Source organism: Colias philodice, chromosome 9 (genome assembly GCF_061535455.1).
Source record: "Colias philodice isolate Cphi_HAF_F1 chromosome 9, ilColPhil1 Martin Lab GWU primary, whole genome shotgun sequence".
Taxonomy (NCBI): domain Eukaryota; kingdom Metazoa; phylum Arthropoda; class Insecta; order Lepidoptera; family Pieridae; genus Colias; species Colias philodice.
Window position 1 is genome coordinate 6,907,306 of NC_143094.1, and position 13,008 is coordinate 6,920,313.

The 13,008-nt window shown below is 32.5% G+C and overlaps 3 protein-coding genes across 4 annotated transcripts in view; 1 reads left to right on the forward strand and 2 right to left on the reverse strand.

Annotated features, from left to right (window-relative positions):
- The window catches only part of LOC149485887 (lys-63-specific deubiquitinase BRCC36-like), a 38,057-nt gene extending 27,733 nt beyond the window's left edge, over positions 1 to 10,324 (reverse strand). The window contains exon 1 of the mRNA XM_089698666.1: positions 9,999 to 10,324. The gene's annotated coding sequence lies outside the window, so the exon portion shown is untranslated. The remainder of the gene's footprint in view (positions 1 to 9,998) is intronic.
- On the reverse strand, positions 2,760 to 5,985 carry Hyccin (PI4KA lipid kinase complex subunit hyccin). 2 transcript variants are annotated; one of them, XM_089699232.1, is made up of 8 exons: positions 5,687 to 5,985; positions 5,336 to 5,530; positions 5,022 to 5,187; positions 4,851 to 4,945; positions 4,547 to 4,764; positions 4,056 to 4,303; positions 3,855 to 3,971; positions 2,760 to 3,541 (listed from the first exon to the last, which is right to left on the reverse strand). In XM_089699232.1, the coding sequence occupies exons 2-8, from the start codon at positions 5,522 to 5,524 to the stop codon at positions 3,102 to 3,104; spliced, it is 1,473 nt and encodes a 490-aa protein (XP_089555358.1). In that variant the 5' UTR covers positions 5,525 to 5,530; positions 5,687 to 5,985; the 3' UTR covers positions 2,760 to 3,101. The 2 variants fall into 2 exon arrangements, with proteins under 2 accessions (XP_089555358.1, XP_089555357.1); XM_089699231.1 differs by having other exon boundaries at positions 5,336 to 5,539.
- Positions 7,968 to 10,005, forward strand: Grasp65 (Golgi reassembly-stacking protein 2). Its single transcript, XM_089698636.1, has 5 exons — positions 7,968 to 8,126; positions 8,211 to 8,495; positions 8,677 to 8,976; positions 9,094 to 9,355; positions 9,441 to 10,005. Exons 1-5 carry the CDS (start codon positions 8,064 to 8,066, stop codon positions 9,830 to 9,832), a joined length of 1,302 nt encoding a protein of 433 aa, XP_089554762.1. The 5' UTR covers positions 7,968 to 8,063; the 3' UTR covers positions 9,833 to 10,005.
- Positions 10,325 to 13,008: the final 2,684 nt, after the last annotated feature.

The following is a 13,008-nucleotide window of genomic DNA, read 5'->3' on the forward strand; positions in this document are numbered from 1 at the left end:
GAACTAAATTTCCGTTGCGATGGTGGTCATGGGCGTAGCTAGCCATGGGCTCAGGGTGGGGCAATCATATAAAATAATATGTAACTAGAAACAGTACCCGAGGTCTTATCCCGGTTAAATTTTAGGGTTCCAAATCTCAAAAGGAAAAAACGGAACCCTTATAGGATCACTTAGTTGTCCGTCTGTCTGTCTGTTTATCTTTAAAGACCTTTTTTCTCAGGAACGCGTAGAGATATGAAGCTGAAATGAATATTAAATACTAATGTCCACCGTCCCTTGAAGCTGTGAAAAAATCAAACTCATAAACCAACGCAATCAAAAGATACAGCCGTTTATGCTGTAAATTTTCGCAAATTGCGACTTTTGCAAGGGAATCATAACCTACAGGGTACTTTCCGTGAACACAGAATCTTGAAATTTGGTAAGAAGCAACATCTTATATGACAGTTACAAGAATAATTAAATAAATAAATAATTGTGAAAAGTATAAATTTTCTGTAACAACATATAAACAGGCTCATACACAACCATCGGTGCGCAAGTTCAACTCGCGGATTTTATTTCATACAAAATGGTCAGAAGGGTCTGGCCGGGTGTTGTCTCTACAACACCCGGCCTTTCGATTCAGCCTTTCACCCTATCGATTCTTGAAATTTTTTAGCAAAAGCGGCTGTGTCTTTTTGATTGCTTTGCCTAGTAGTTGGATTTTTCATTTTATTTTTGCTTCAAGGGACCTTAGCTTTGAGTATTCGATAATGTTTTAAGCAATACATCCACGCGTTCCTGATAAAAAAGGTGTTGACAGGCAGATGGACAACAAAGTGATCCTATAAGGGTTCCACTTTTTTCCTTTTGGTGGTTCAGAACCCTAAACATAAGCTTTCTATAAATACAATAATTTGATTTATTAATTTCTTTTTTACCATGAAATATAAAAGTTTTTGGCCAATATCTCAAAAACTACCCACTTTGGGGCAAAAGTTATTAGTGTAACCTTTTTTGTAGAGAATAAAATTTCGCATCTTTTCAACCTTGTAAAGTTTTTCGTAAAACTGAATGCCCATTGCCCATATTTTTTGAGTATAGAACGTTTAATGTAGTAATGCCGCGGGCGGCCGAAATAAACTACTTACCTATACATTTTTAAGCATTACAGCACATATTTTTTTTTTTAGTTTGTTGAATTTGTACCATTATATACTATGCATACCTTGAAATTTTCGATTAAACGCCCAGTAGTCCAACATTAAACGTTCATTAACTCGAAAAGTACGGGCATTAGAAAAAAAATCAAACGCAGCTGTAGAGTGTAGAAAATAAAGTGCTCTTAAAAAATGAATAGATGCATTTTATTGATTAATCAAATATTTTAAGAGTTACTAGCCAAAAACGATAAACCGGTTCAATAAATCGTAAACGGTAAGTTTTACAAAAAAGTTTACAAGGTGAAAAAGATGCGAAATTTAATTCTCTACAAAAAAGTCATAATAATTTTTGCCCTAAAGTAGATAGTTTCCGAGAAATCGTAGATAAAGATTGCGTTTGTGTACGCATAAGATAAATCGTACCAGCTTTTTGTTTTGATCGCATTTTTTTATGTCGACTGACGACTTTTGAGTGTGAATTTCTTACAAATATTAAGTAAATAGTTAGTACCTTGATAATTTATTTTTTTTAATTTGGTTAGGTACCTTCCAGGTCGGAGCCAGGGTGGGGCAAGCGCCCCACCCTGCCCCACCGTGGCTACGCCCATGATGGTGGTACCTAACTACTAGAATAGAGCTATTCAAAATTCAAATCACAGTTATATACAGGTCGTGTCAAGTAAAAAGAACGACGGAAGCTGCGCATTGGCGATTTATTGGTCTATTTGGTGTTATGAGGTGGTTTATGATTATCAAATAGGTAGTTGTGAAGCCACGATTCACGAGCCTAGTTCAAAAATAAAATAATCGACAGTGTCGATTATTTTATTTTTCGACACATAGCTTTCGTGCAAAACTCGATCCATGCGCAAACACACCCCATCATTTTCATCCAGCGTTCTTTTTACGTGACGCGTACCTACTGTAACTCACAGAGCAACTAGCAAGTAATATAGTACAGTAACTATTATATTCAAATGTAGGCCTTTCGAGCTTTCGAAATTATTTTCGTATTTTTCAACCGACGAAGTTCATTTCGATATTCAGATTTTCAGATCGAAAACTTTGGTTTGTTTTGATAACTTACCGTTTTCGAGCACTGATTAACTAAAAAAAATAGAACATATTTTTTGTTTTCGAGAAAATTCAAGAAAAACAATTTTGACCTATGACCCCGAATGAGTATTAACTGTGGTCCACAGGACACAGAATATATATATACTCAGAGCTGTGGTCTGTGACCGTGAGAAACCCATACTTGCTCTGTGAGTCTGTGTAGTGTAATTTGCAATGGTAGGTATACCCAAGGTCTCTACAAACAAAAAGCATTTGCTGATATCGTAATTTTCGTTACCCATTTGATCACTATTTTTAGGATCTGAACCTCAAATAGAAAAAAAAAAACGGAACTCCTAAAAAGGATCACATAAATGTCCGTCTTTTACGACGGTAATGAAATAGTTTGGATTTATTTACGATTTTATTACGCACTCATACAACGCCATATATTTGAATTCAGTGCGGGCCGCGCCGCTCAACGCACCGCGCGACGCCCCGCTTCTCCGTAAATGAGGCCTTAGTCCGGGTTTACATAATAAAACAAAACAACAGATACAGCATTTCATAATCGTTTATTATTTCTATGTTCATTTAATAACTAGGAGAAATTTAATAAATAGAACCCTACCACTGTGTTTAACATATTTACATATAATTTTATTCATAGGGTAGTTAAACATTTATATAAAATATTAATCATTCAAAAATACATTGGAATTAAATCTCAAACATTCTATGTATGACGTAATAATGCATCTTGTCTTACCATCAACCAACACAATAATAATTAATATCTTAGCTATTACTGATACATAATGCTCATGCCCAATTGAATAATACTCTACCAAATTTAAAATACCAAAGTTATATATGCTTTTATAATACACATTGATTTATTTATACAGAACTAACTTGCATGGCGGTGAAACGAGAGCTAGTTTCTATATCTAGAGAATCAGTAGTCAATTGTGAACGCGAATCTGATGTTTCTGTGCTGTTCTGTACAGACCCCATTGAAATATCATCCTTTTGACTGCCATCAAGGGAGCTGTCCGTTTTCGGTTGTGAGTCTACCATATCACCCCCTCCACTAATAGCATTCCACATGCCTTTTGATTCTTTGGTATTACCTTTTTTATCTGTTATGGTAGTATTTTTAACATCTTTTGTCTTTTTACCTAGAACTGGAAAAGAACTAAGTTTCGGTTTAGAATTTCGTACTGCAGCTCCCCTTTGCATGTGGGCCGCGTTTTCCACCTCCCCTTCTTCTATGATTGAAGTCAACATATCTGTATTTTCTGTTAGAACTGCTTGACCAGCTTGGATTGGAATGTCATCTGAAATAATATAGCTATTATATTATGTATCATGAAACAACATGTATCTTACTTTAGATTTCCTATTTCAGACTATATCTACATCCAATAGTTGGAATTGCATATTATGCTTACAAACTTTAATTTTGTAATTCATACCTGACTAAACATTTAAAAATGTTGCAGATATGAACATAGTAAGGCTTGCATTAAGTATTATAAAAAACATTAAATTATTTTTGATCTGTAATTGAAATACATACATAAGATCTTAAATAAATGCTTATTTAATGTATCCTGAGGAAATACTCTGATATTATATTCCATTCCTTACCTGGAAGTTTTTTGGTACGGAATGAAGCATTTGTAATCATTGATTTGGACATTGTCACAGTGGTTGTTGCAGGAGACAATGCTACACTTATTCCCATTGGACCGTCACAGGGTTGCCCTAAAATAATGTAGCATGATAATTGATCTTTATAATATTATTATAAAATAGATTGTTTTTTAATAAAGCAATGACAATAAATACCTGAAGGATTACTTTTCAATGAATTAATTACAGCACTTGTTACCAACATCACATCAGGAAATAGCTCATACTGTGCCCTCTCATCTAAATCTGTTACTGCCTGCAGGGCTAATGTGTAAAACTCATTGAACATTGCAAAATATGCCCCAAATATCATTTCTAACATAAAATTTGAAGTAACTGGAATTCTTTGGATAGACTTTGCATTAGGCATACTTCCTTTTTTCTTAAAACCTTGGGTTACAATCCTGTAATAAGGTTTTACATATTATGTCGAATTATATTTATATAAGCTTGAGAATAAAAATAAAGAGCTGTAGAGAAATGTCATATTAAATACTTGGGAGTAAAGAGAAGCAGTTTAAATGGTATGTTTTTTTAATTAATCCACTACACTGGACATCAGTTGATTTTTATTGCTGATGATTAAATTAGGCCTCAAATGAATACATCAAATATTTTATACTATAAAAATATAATAATAACTGTACCTAGATGCAGCAATGCAGAAATGTCTCAAGGCAAGTTTGGGTAATAAGCTCAGATGTCTGTTATAAACAAACAATAGTGCAGCCATCACTTTCAATCTATTTTGTGCATTTATAACTTCTACTTGTGGAAGTGGCCCCCAACTGACAAGTTTTGTGTTACATTCTTCCCATCTTCTCAATGCACTCTCAGTAAGAAACTGAGACCCCAAACTGAGCGGCTAAACGTGTTATTTAATATTAGTCTTTGAAGAAGAAAAATAAATAAAAACATATTTATGTGATAATATTTTGTGTGTTAACTTACCTCATGATATATTGAATTCTGTGCAAGAGAAGGTAATCTGAAAGACACCACTTTAGGTTTTCCATTTTCATCAACAACTTCAAAATTATATAACCCTAGAAAAAACATACAATTTATGGCATAATTCTGAAAATACTTTAACATATAAGCAATTACAATTCAAATACTTACCAATAAGCAGAGTTTCAATTGGTCTAAATGATTTGGCATTGCCAATAGCAACAGCTTTTAGGTAGATATAGATAAACACAGGTACAAATTGTAATGTAAACCTTTGCAGCTCTATCTCTTTAGATCTGTAGAAACTAAATAATTGCATACAAACACTTTCCAGCATCTGTAATGTTGGTTTGAAAGATTTATAAATACTGGTGTTAATATTAAAATTCAGTTTATGGATAGCTTAATCTAGTTCAAAATACAAGCAAGGCAAGTAATTATTAGTCACCAATGGGGAGATGGGGTAGTTATATTAGAAAATTTACCTCTTCATCAATTTCTGGACTAGAACTAGACGATTGTCCACTTTCATCATCGCTGTTCAGTAAATTAAATATTGCTGTTGCGATTTCATGATTATGCTCATGTTCTGCTGCAAAACTTTTTATTTCATGTTCTTGCAAGGATGTGTACTCATTAAGCCATTCTTTTATTAACTGTTTTCCGTCTGCCATCGTTAGCTGGAATACCTAGTTAAGTTTCATAACATTATATGCAAATAAGGTTTATTACTTCACTGTTTACATGACATGAAATATTAAAAGTATCTACCTTATATGATCGATTTTCTAGCAAATAATTGACAGAATATACAATAATGTATGTTGTGAACTTACCAATTTTACTGGCCAAGTCCAAGGTCTATATTATGCTGTTTAGTTACCTAGCTCAATTTTTTTTATTTAAGTCCGACGTATTTAACTAACGTCTTCTCACATTAGATTTCTAAATTACGATTTCAAGAAACCTACGATATTTTAATTTTCTTTAACATTTCATGGTTCAATATTTTGATTTTCTCCTATTTTTTTTATTTTGATTTTTGATTTTATTTTACAGTAGGTTCTTGAGAAAATGTGACAAATGACATCACGGGATGACATTTGACACATTTTTATTTTTTACGACTCACGACCATCCTTCGGCTATTTCTGTAGGCTATTTACTTTAATACGACATGCTTACGACTACCTTACGACATACGTACGACAGAAATAAATGAAATTAAATTATGTCATGTGGACTGGAAGATTAATAACATTAATTTGATTATAGGTAAACCAGAATCTGATGGCAATTAGGGAAATCAAAATTTTGAGTGTGCAACCCTAGGGAAAATGGACTGAACGATCTTGATACTGCTTATTTTTTATTTTGTCCTCAATATCATTACTCACATTACATAAGTGGACAATACTGTACTTAATAATGAGATATCCACTTAATATTACGTAGGTACATACTTACATGTATAATATACAATTATACAAATTACTTTTATACGGGTAATACATATTATTATTTACACATACCTATATTTGTATATTCATTACCAGTATGCCATGTGAAAATATCGATATAATGATAATGTAGATCAAAACTGCTTATAATTTTTTATAAAATAAAATAAAATTATGTTTATTTTCGTAAGTATTAACAGACACACATTATAAAATTGACTTGGACAGCTTGGACTTGACGAATAGCCGTATTGGAAACTCCTGTAATAAGTTTTCATAAAATTATATTGTAATCAACAAACAATATTGTGGTTACCTACATATATATTATTTTTTAATTTATAGTATCAAAACGGGTAAGTCCAATTTACCAATAAAATCTTCAAAATTGAAAATTGTGATGTGTTTGACCCTTCTTCATCGAATGTTTTTCTATACGCATTATAAACAACACCTCTTGCTTGTGATCGCAGCGGCTTTTTCGACATTTTCGAAGATTTTTTAGACAAAATCTTAAAAATTATTCATCAACTGCAAAAAAGACAAATAATTTGACATCCAATTTGATAGTTGTCAAATAAGTTGCCACATAAAAATCTTTTATTTCTTAAATATAAATATGCCATCAGATTCTGGTAGACCTATAATTACTAACAATTCCTAATAGTCCGGGATCCATCGCCCATTTTTGCAAGTGATTACTATCAAGCTAATTTTTCGTGAGTAGCTTTATTTTGATGAGACGCCCAATAATTTCATGTACGAAACTCTCGATTGTGGTAGCTAACAGAGGAAACAAGGATAAAATATTTTGATTTTATGGTTCTCAAATATTAATTACTAACTGAATGCTTTTTTTTCGTTCAATCTCAAGATAATTATCTAAATTATTATTCGAAAAAATATTTGTCCTACAAAATCTATGGTTTGATCAAAGAGTCCCCCTTTCCAATGTGTATCGATAACGAGGTCATCATAAATGATTACTAACCAGCTGATTTTTTTATTTTCACTTATTTAATACTTATATAATTCAACAGACATATTGTCCTACAAATTGCGTAGTAAATATTTGAGAACCGTCAAATCAAAAATTTTTATCCTTGTTACCTCTGTAAGCTACCACAATCGAGAGTTTCGTACATGAAATTATTGGGCATCTCATCAAAATAAAGCTACTCACGAAAAATTAGCTTGATAGTAATCACTTGCAAAAATGGGCGATGGATCCCGGACTATAACATCTACCCTTCATAAATGAAATAAGTAGATCGTGATCTGTTTAGTACCTTCATGCCAGACTTCATGCTTTAAATTTTAATCACAGATTCGGTTTAATTTCAGTGTGAAAAGTGGCAAGGCTTATTTTATTAGTGGTGGATAAAACAAAGTAAGAAAATAATATTTCATACCTATTATATATCGAAAAAGTTTATGTGTTAATATGCAATTAAGCAATAATACAAAACAAAATCAAGCAACTGAAGCAACACTAAGGTTTTTTTTTATGCTGCAATAGGGGAGCGCTTGCCTACAATTGACCTAACCTACTTATCTCTCCTATTTAAACTTTTCAAGAATTTCAAGCTATTGTTCCGGAAGCAAAACGTATAAATAATTGTCTATGGGTCAATCGTTTGTTTCTGCCACGTACATCGGTGTCAAAGTCAAACATAGTGTCATTCGTCAAAGTGATGATAACTTTCAAAACACTGATATTTTTTAATATTCCTTTTTAGATTGAAAAATTTCAATGGGCTCTTCCCAGAGTCTTGAAGTACCAGGTGGTGGTTCAGAAGGCTATCATGTCTTACGCGTACGTAATAAATTACCAGTTGTATAAAGTGTAACACCTTAAAAATGTTACAAGTTTATAATGTAACACGTCAATATTTTTCAGGTTCAAGACGGCTCTCCAGGCCAGAAAGCAAACTTGGAGCCATTTTTCGACTTTATTGTTGCGATAGAAAATACTAGATTGGACCAAGATAATGACACCCTGAAGGAATTATTGAAAAAGAATGTCGATAGGAATATTAAAATGCTTGTGTACAGTAGTAAAACTCAATCAGTTCGTGAAGTTTTTATCACTCCCTGCTCCAATTGGGGTGGAGAAGGGCTGCTTGGTGTCAGTATCCGCTTTTGTTCATTTGAAGGAGCTACTGAAAATGTGTGGCATATCCTGGTTAGTATTATGATTATGTTTTGTCAAATCTTATAACGAATTTTCTCGGTCGATTAGCCAACTTTAATAGCAATGTGATAAACATTGGATTTTCTATGTTATTAAAATTTACTTGTATAGTAATATCAAAGTGTATAATCTAATACCTAAGTTGCGCTAAGTGATTACCTTAATTTTGCAGGAAGTTCATCCTTCTTCACCAGCAGAGCTTGCAGGACTTAGACCTTTTTCAGATTACATAATTGGAGCTGATTCAATAATGCATGAAAGTGAAGATTTATTTACACTTATAGAAGCACATGAAGGAAGGCCTCTGAAGTTGTATGTGTATAATGTATCTGATGATATATGCCGTGAAGTGGTTATTACACCAAATCATAATTGGGGAGGTGAAGGCAGTCTTGGCTGTGGTATCGGGTATGGATATTTGCATAGAATTCCTATCCGATATGCATCAACCAAAGCTGAACCAATTGGAATGGTATGTAAATAATTGTAATATATAAATAGTTAATATAAGTAGATTTAGAAGAATAAATCTTGGAGAAATAACTTTTTATCAATAGTTTCAATAATGCTTATAAAAATAATATTTCAGCCCCGGCAAAGTAGTAATGTAGCTGCTGTAGAACCAAATGTAAATGTCAACATGGCTGCTGTATCTGCTGCCAATCAAGCAGAAACTGTTCAAGCCCCTCCTCCGTTCCTGACTGGAGTCCCAATGGTTAATCCAGGAAATATTCCAACACAACCTAATACAGAGAATATTCCTCAGCCTCAAATTGATCTGCCTCCACAACCTCAGCCGACTGTGTCACAACCTACATCTGTAGTATCCAATATGGCTGCATATTCTAGTAGTAAGTGTAACAATACATATACATATCTATATATTACTGTATAGGATATACCCTGGTTCTTAACTATTGAATTATTTTATTTCAGATTTTGCTGATACCACCTTAACAAACTTAGGAAGCATTCCATCAATATCCAATATGCAACCGCCAGCACCATTGCCAAATCTTCCTGGTATTCCTATGAATCAGCCACAACCATATATTCCAATGATGCCAGGTTACCACCAACCATCAGCACCTGCTGCATATCCAAACCCCCAAAATCCCCAAACAACTAATTTAGTTCCAACTTTTGACATGAGCAACTTCCATCAAGCTCCTATGCAACCACCTTCTTTACTAAGTGGATTACCCGTGGTGACACCTGTGTCCTTACCAGGCATGCCTTCTATAACAGTTAGTGCTACATTGCCTGTCTCAACCATGCAAGAAATCCACCAGCAACAGGCACAACAACAACAAGACTTATTATCCTAAATGTTAAATAAATGGAAGGCACAGAATTATAAAAATGATGAATAGTATATTATAATTATAAAATAAACATCTGAAAATAAACTGTAATGATTGTTCTATAATATTATATAGCTTTATATATTTAATTAAGAATTCAGTAGCATTTATATTATAAATCTTAGATTACAAAATAAAAGACAGATGGAGCGTTGCCGAACTAAACCGAATAATTTATCGTCATTTCCATAAAGCTATGTGTGCTGTCATTTCGCCGCTGCACTGTACGAACACGGTGCTTCTGTGTGGGTGTTATGTTACCAGATATTGAAAATTTTCCCAAATTTTTCCCCGACTACGGAAGAAAGAGGGTTATGTTTTTCGAGTGTATCTATGTATAATATTTCTTTGGCACGCCCTGCAGTATAAACCGCTGAACCGATTTTGATTTATGAGGTGACATTGCAATCATCTGAATTATTATGGTAGTGGTGTTAGTGACGTTGGCTACATAAATTAGCTGTCAGGGTTTAATTTTAATATAAATATGCATTTGTTTATGATAATTTTTTTATAATATTGTAAAAATTCTTTTGTTACATAAACGATAAATTTTTAATTAAATAAATTAAGTACATAAAAAAATGTTTAAAATTACAATATTACCTATATTATTTTTTATTTTCAAAATATATGAATGCGGATAGCGGTAGTTTTTAGTCTGGAACACGGGACATTTAAGAAAGAAGGAAGAAACCATTTATTCCAATACACACAAACACACAACAATAGCATTGTAAATTATGAATAATAGGTAATAGAAAACATAAATTTATGTATGGTTGCTTGCGCTAAAAAAGGAAGCCACTCAGGATACCTGAGGCATAATACCTTAACACTGATTTTCAGTGACCACCTTACGACATCCACATTGTCAGCTGCTTTACTGGATAATAAATAAATATAATTCCTGAATAATAATAATTTTGTCATATCCATCACGGAGTTCAAATGAATTAAATCGCGGGCGAAAACGACTCTGACGTTTTTAAGCTATATAAAAGTAACAAAAAAAAAAGGATTATGCTTATTAAAATTATCTTATAATGATCATGAACCTTTATTGCACTATACAAATAATCACATTCACGATCGAAAAATCCAACAGCACTACCTCGAAGATCTTTTAACCATTTTACCCATAAAAATGACAAATTCATTTTCAAAATACTGGCAGCATACGTTGAAGTTTTGTATTCCTTCGTCTATGTAAAATTATTATTTGTATACAAAATTAAATAAGCCAAAATAATCTACAGAGAACCTGTAAAACGATGTTTTATCTTTTTGTTTGTTTTCGGGAACAAATTTTACAGCGTTTTAATATCACAAGACAGCATTCTTTTACTAAAATAGCAAACCCCTTTTGACGTATTGCATGACACTAGAATCGCTATAGCACTGCTGCAGCGACGTATTTGCTTTTGATTTCGTATTTTCTTTGACAAGGGCGACGGGCGGTTGTCATGCTCCATCTGTATTTTATTTTGTAATCTAAGTTATAAATTTTCTGAAAATTGACAGAAGTTAATTAAATAATATATCATTTATTTTTCCTTTTTGTTTTTTTTTATACTGATAAGTGTAATATAGGTTGAAATAAAAAGGTTTAAACCATACATTTTTGGTTTAATTTATTGAAAAAATATATTATGAATATTGTAAATTGTAATAATCTTTATTGTAGGCTATCTTTTAACGAAAGTGTATTTAAAAACTATTTATTTTGGATTTTATCTGAAATGTATTTTGGCATTAGTTACTCAGTATCATACATTAAAATACAGGATTGTAATTTCCTAAGGGCCCTGGAGGGAAAGTGCTTAAAATACTTGAGACAGTAAAATTTGCTGAAAGGAAACATTTATTTGTTCTTTTTAAATGCAGCTACTATACATATTTAAAAGAAATATTCAAAGATTTTTGAGAATTCGCTTACTAGTCCGGGATACATCACCCATTTTTGCAAGTGATAACTATCAAGCTAATTTTTCGTGAGTAGCTTTATTTTGGTAAGATGCCCAATAATTTCATGTACAAAACTCTCGATTGAGGTAGCTACCAGCGGAAACAAGGATAAAATATTTTGATTTGATGGTTCTCAAATATTAATTACTAACTGAATGTTTTTTTTTTGTTCAATCTCAAGATAATTATCTAAATTATTCGAAAAAATATTTGTCCTACAAAATCTATGGTTTGATCAAAGAGTCCCCCTTTCCAATGTGTATCGATAACGAAGTCATCATAAATGATCACTAACCAGCAGATTTTTTTATTTTCACTTATTTAATACTTAAATATAATTCAACAGACATATTGTCCTACAAATTGCGTAATAAATATTTGAGAACCGTCAAATCAAAAATTTTTATCCTTGTTACCTCTGTAAGCTACCACAATCGAGAGTTTCGTACATGAAATTATTGGGCATCTCATCAAAATAAAGCTACTCACGAAACATTAGCTTGATAGTAATCACTTGCAAAAATGGGCGATGTATCCCGGACTATACCATGCCGGGGAATCGAACTAAATAAAAGTAAAATAGAAACGAATTAATAAAGAAAGAGATCTAGGTAATGACTAATAATGAGGTATAGGTATGGTCCGTAATGTTGCTTGATTACTTATATATCGTCTTAGTACTTTACCTATTACAGAATAACAGATTTTCACAAACATATATGTACTTATTGCAAAAAAACCATATGTACCTACATATATTTAGGTATAATGTTAAGGTTTGTCGGGCATAAAACAAGCATATTATAGGTAATATCTTGAGTTCCTTCGTATGTAACAAATATCCATAGGGCAATATGGTTTACTTCAACATATTTTGTTTCTTTCTTTCAGTTAATCGCGAATAGTTAAATTGATTATACACGCCATACATACGTAGGTAATCAATTTTCACACCTATTAATGTTGCGTTACCCAACTTTTTATTTTGTATGAGGTTGTAGAGTATGAGATTAGTACAGTTATGTGGTGATATTGAATGGGCCCTCTTCACAATGGGCAGCATTGGGCAAGTAGAGGCAATCACGATTAGTGTTACAGGGCCTAAATGTCTATGATCCGCCTTAATAGTAGATGTTTATTCATAATAGCCGTAATGGCAGCAAACATCGACG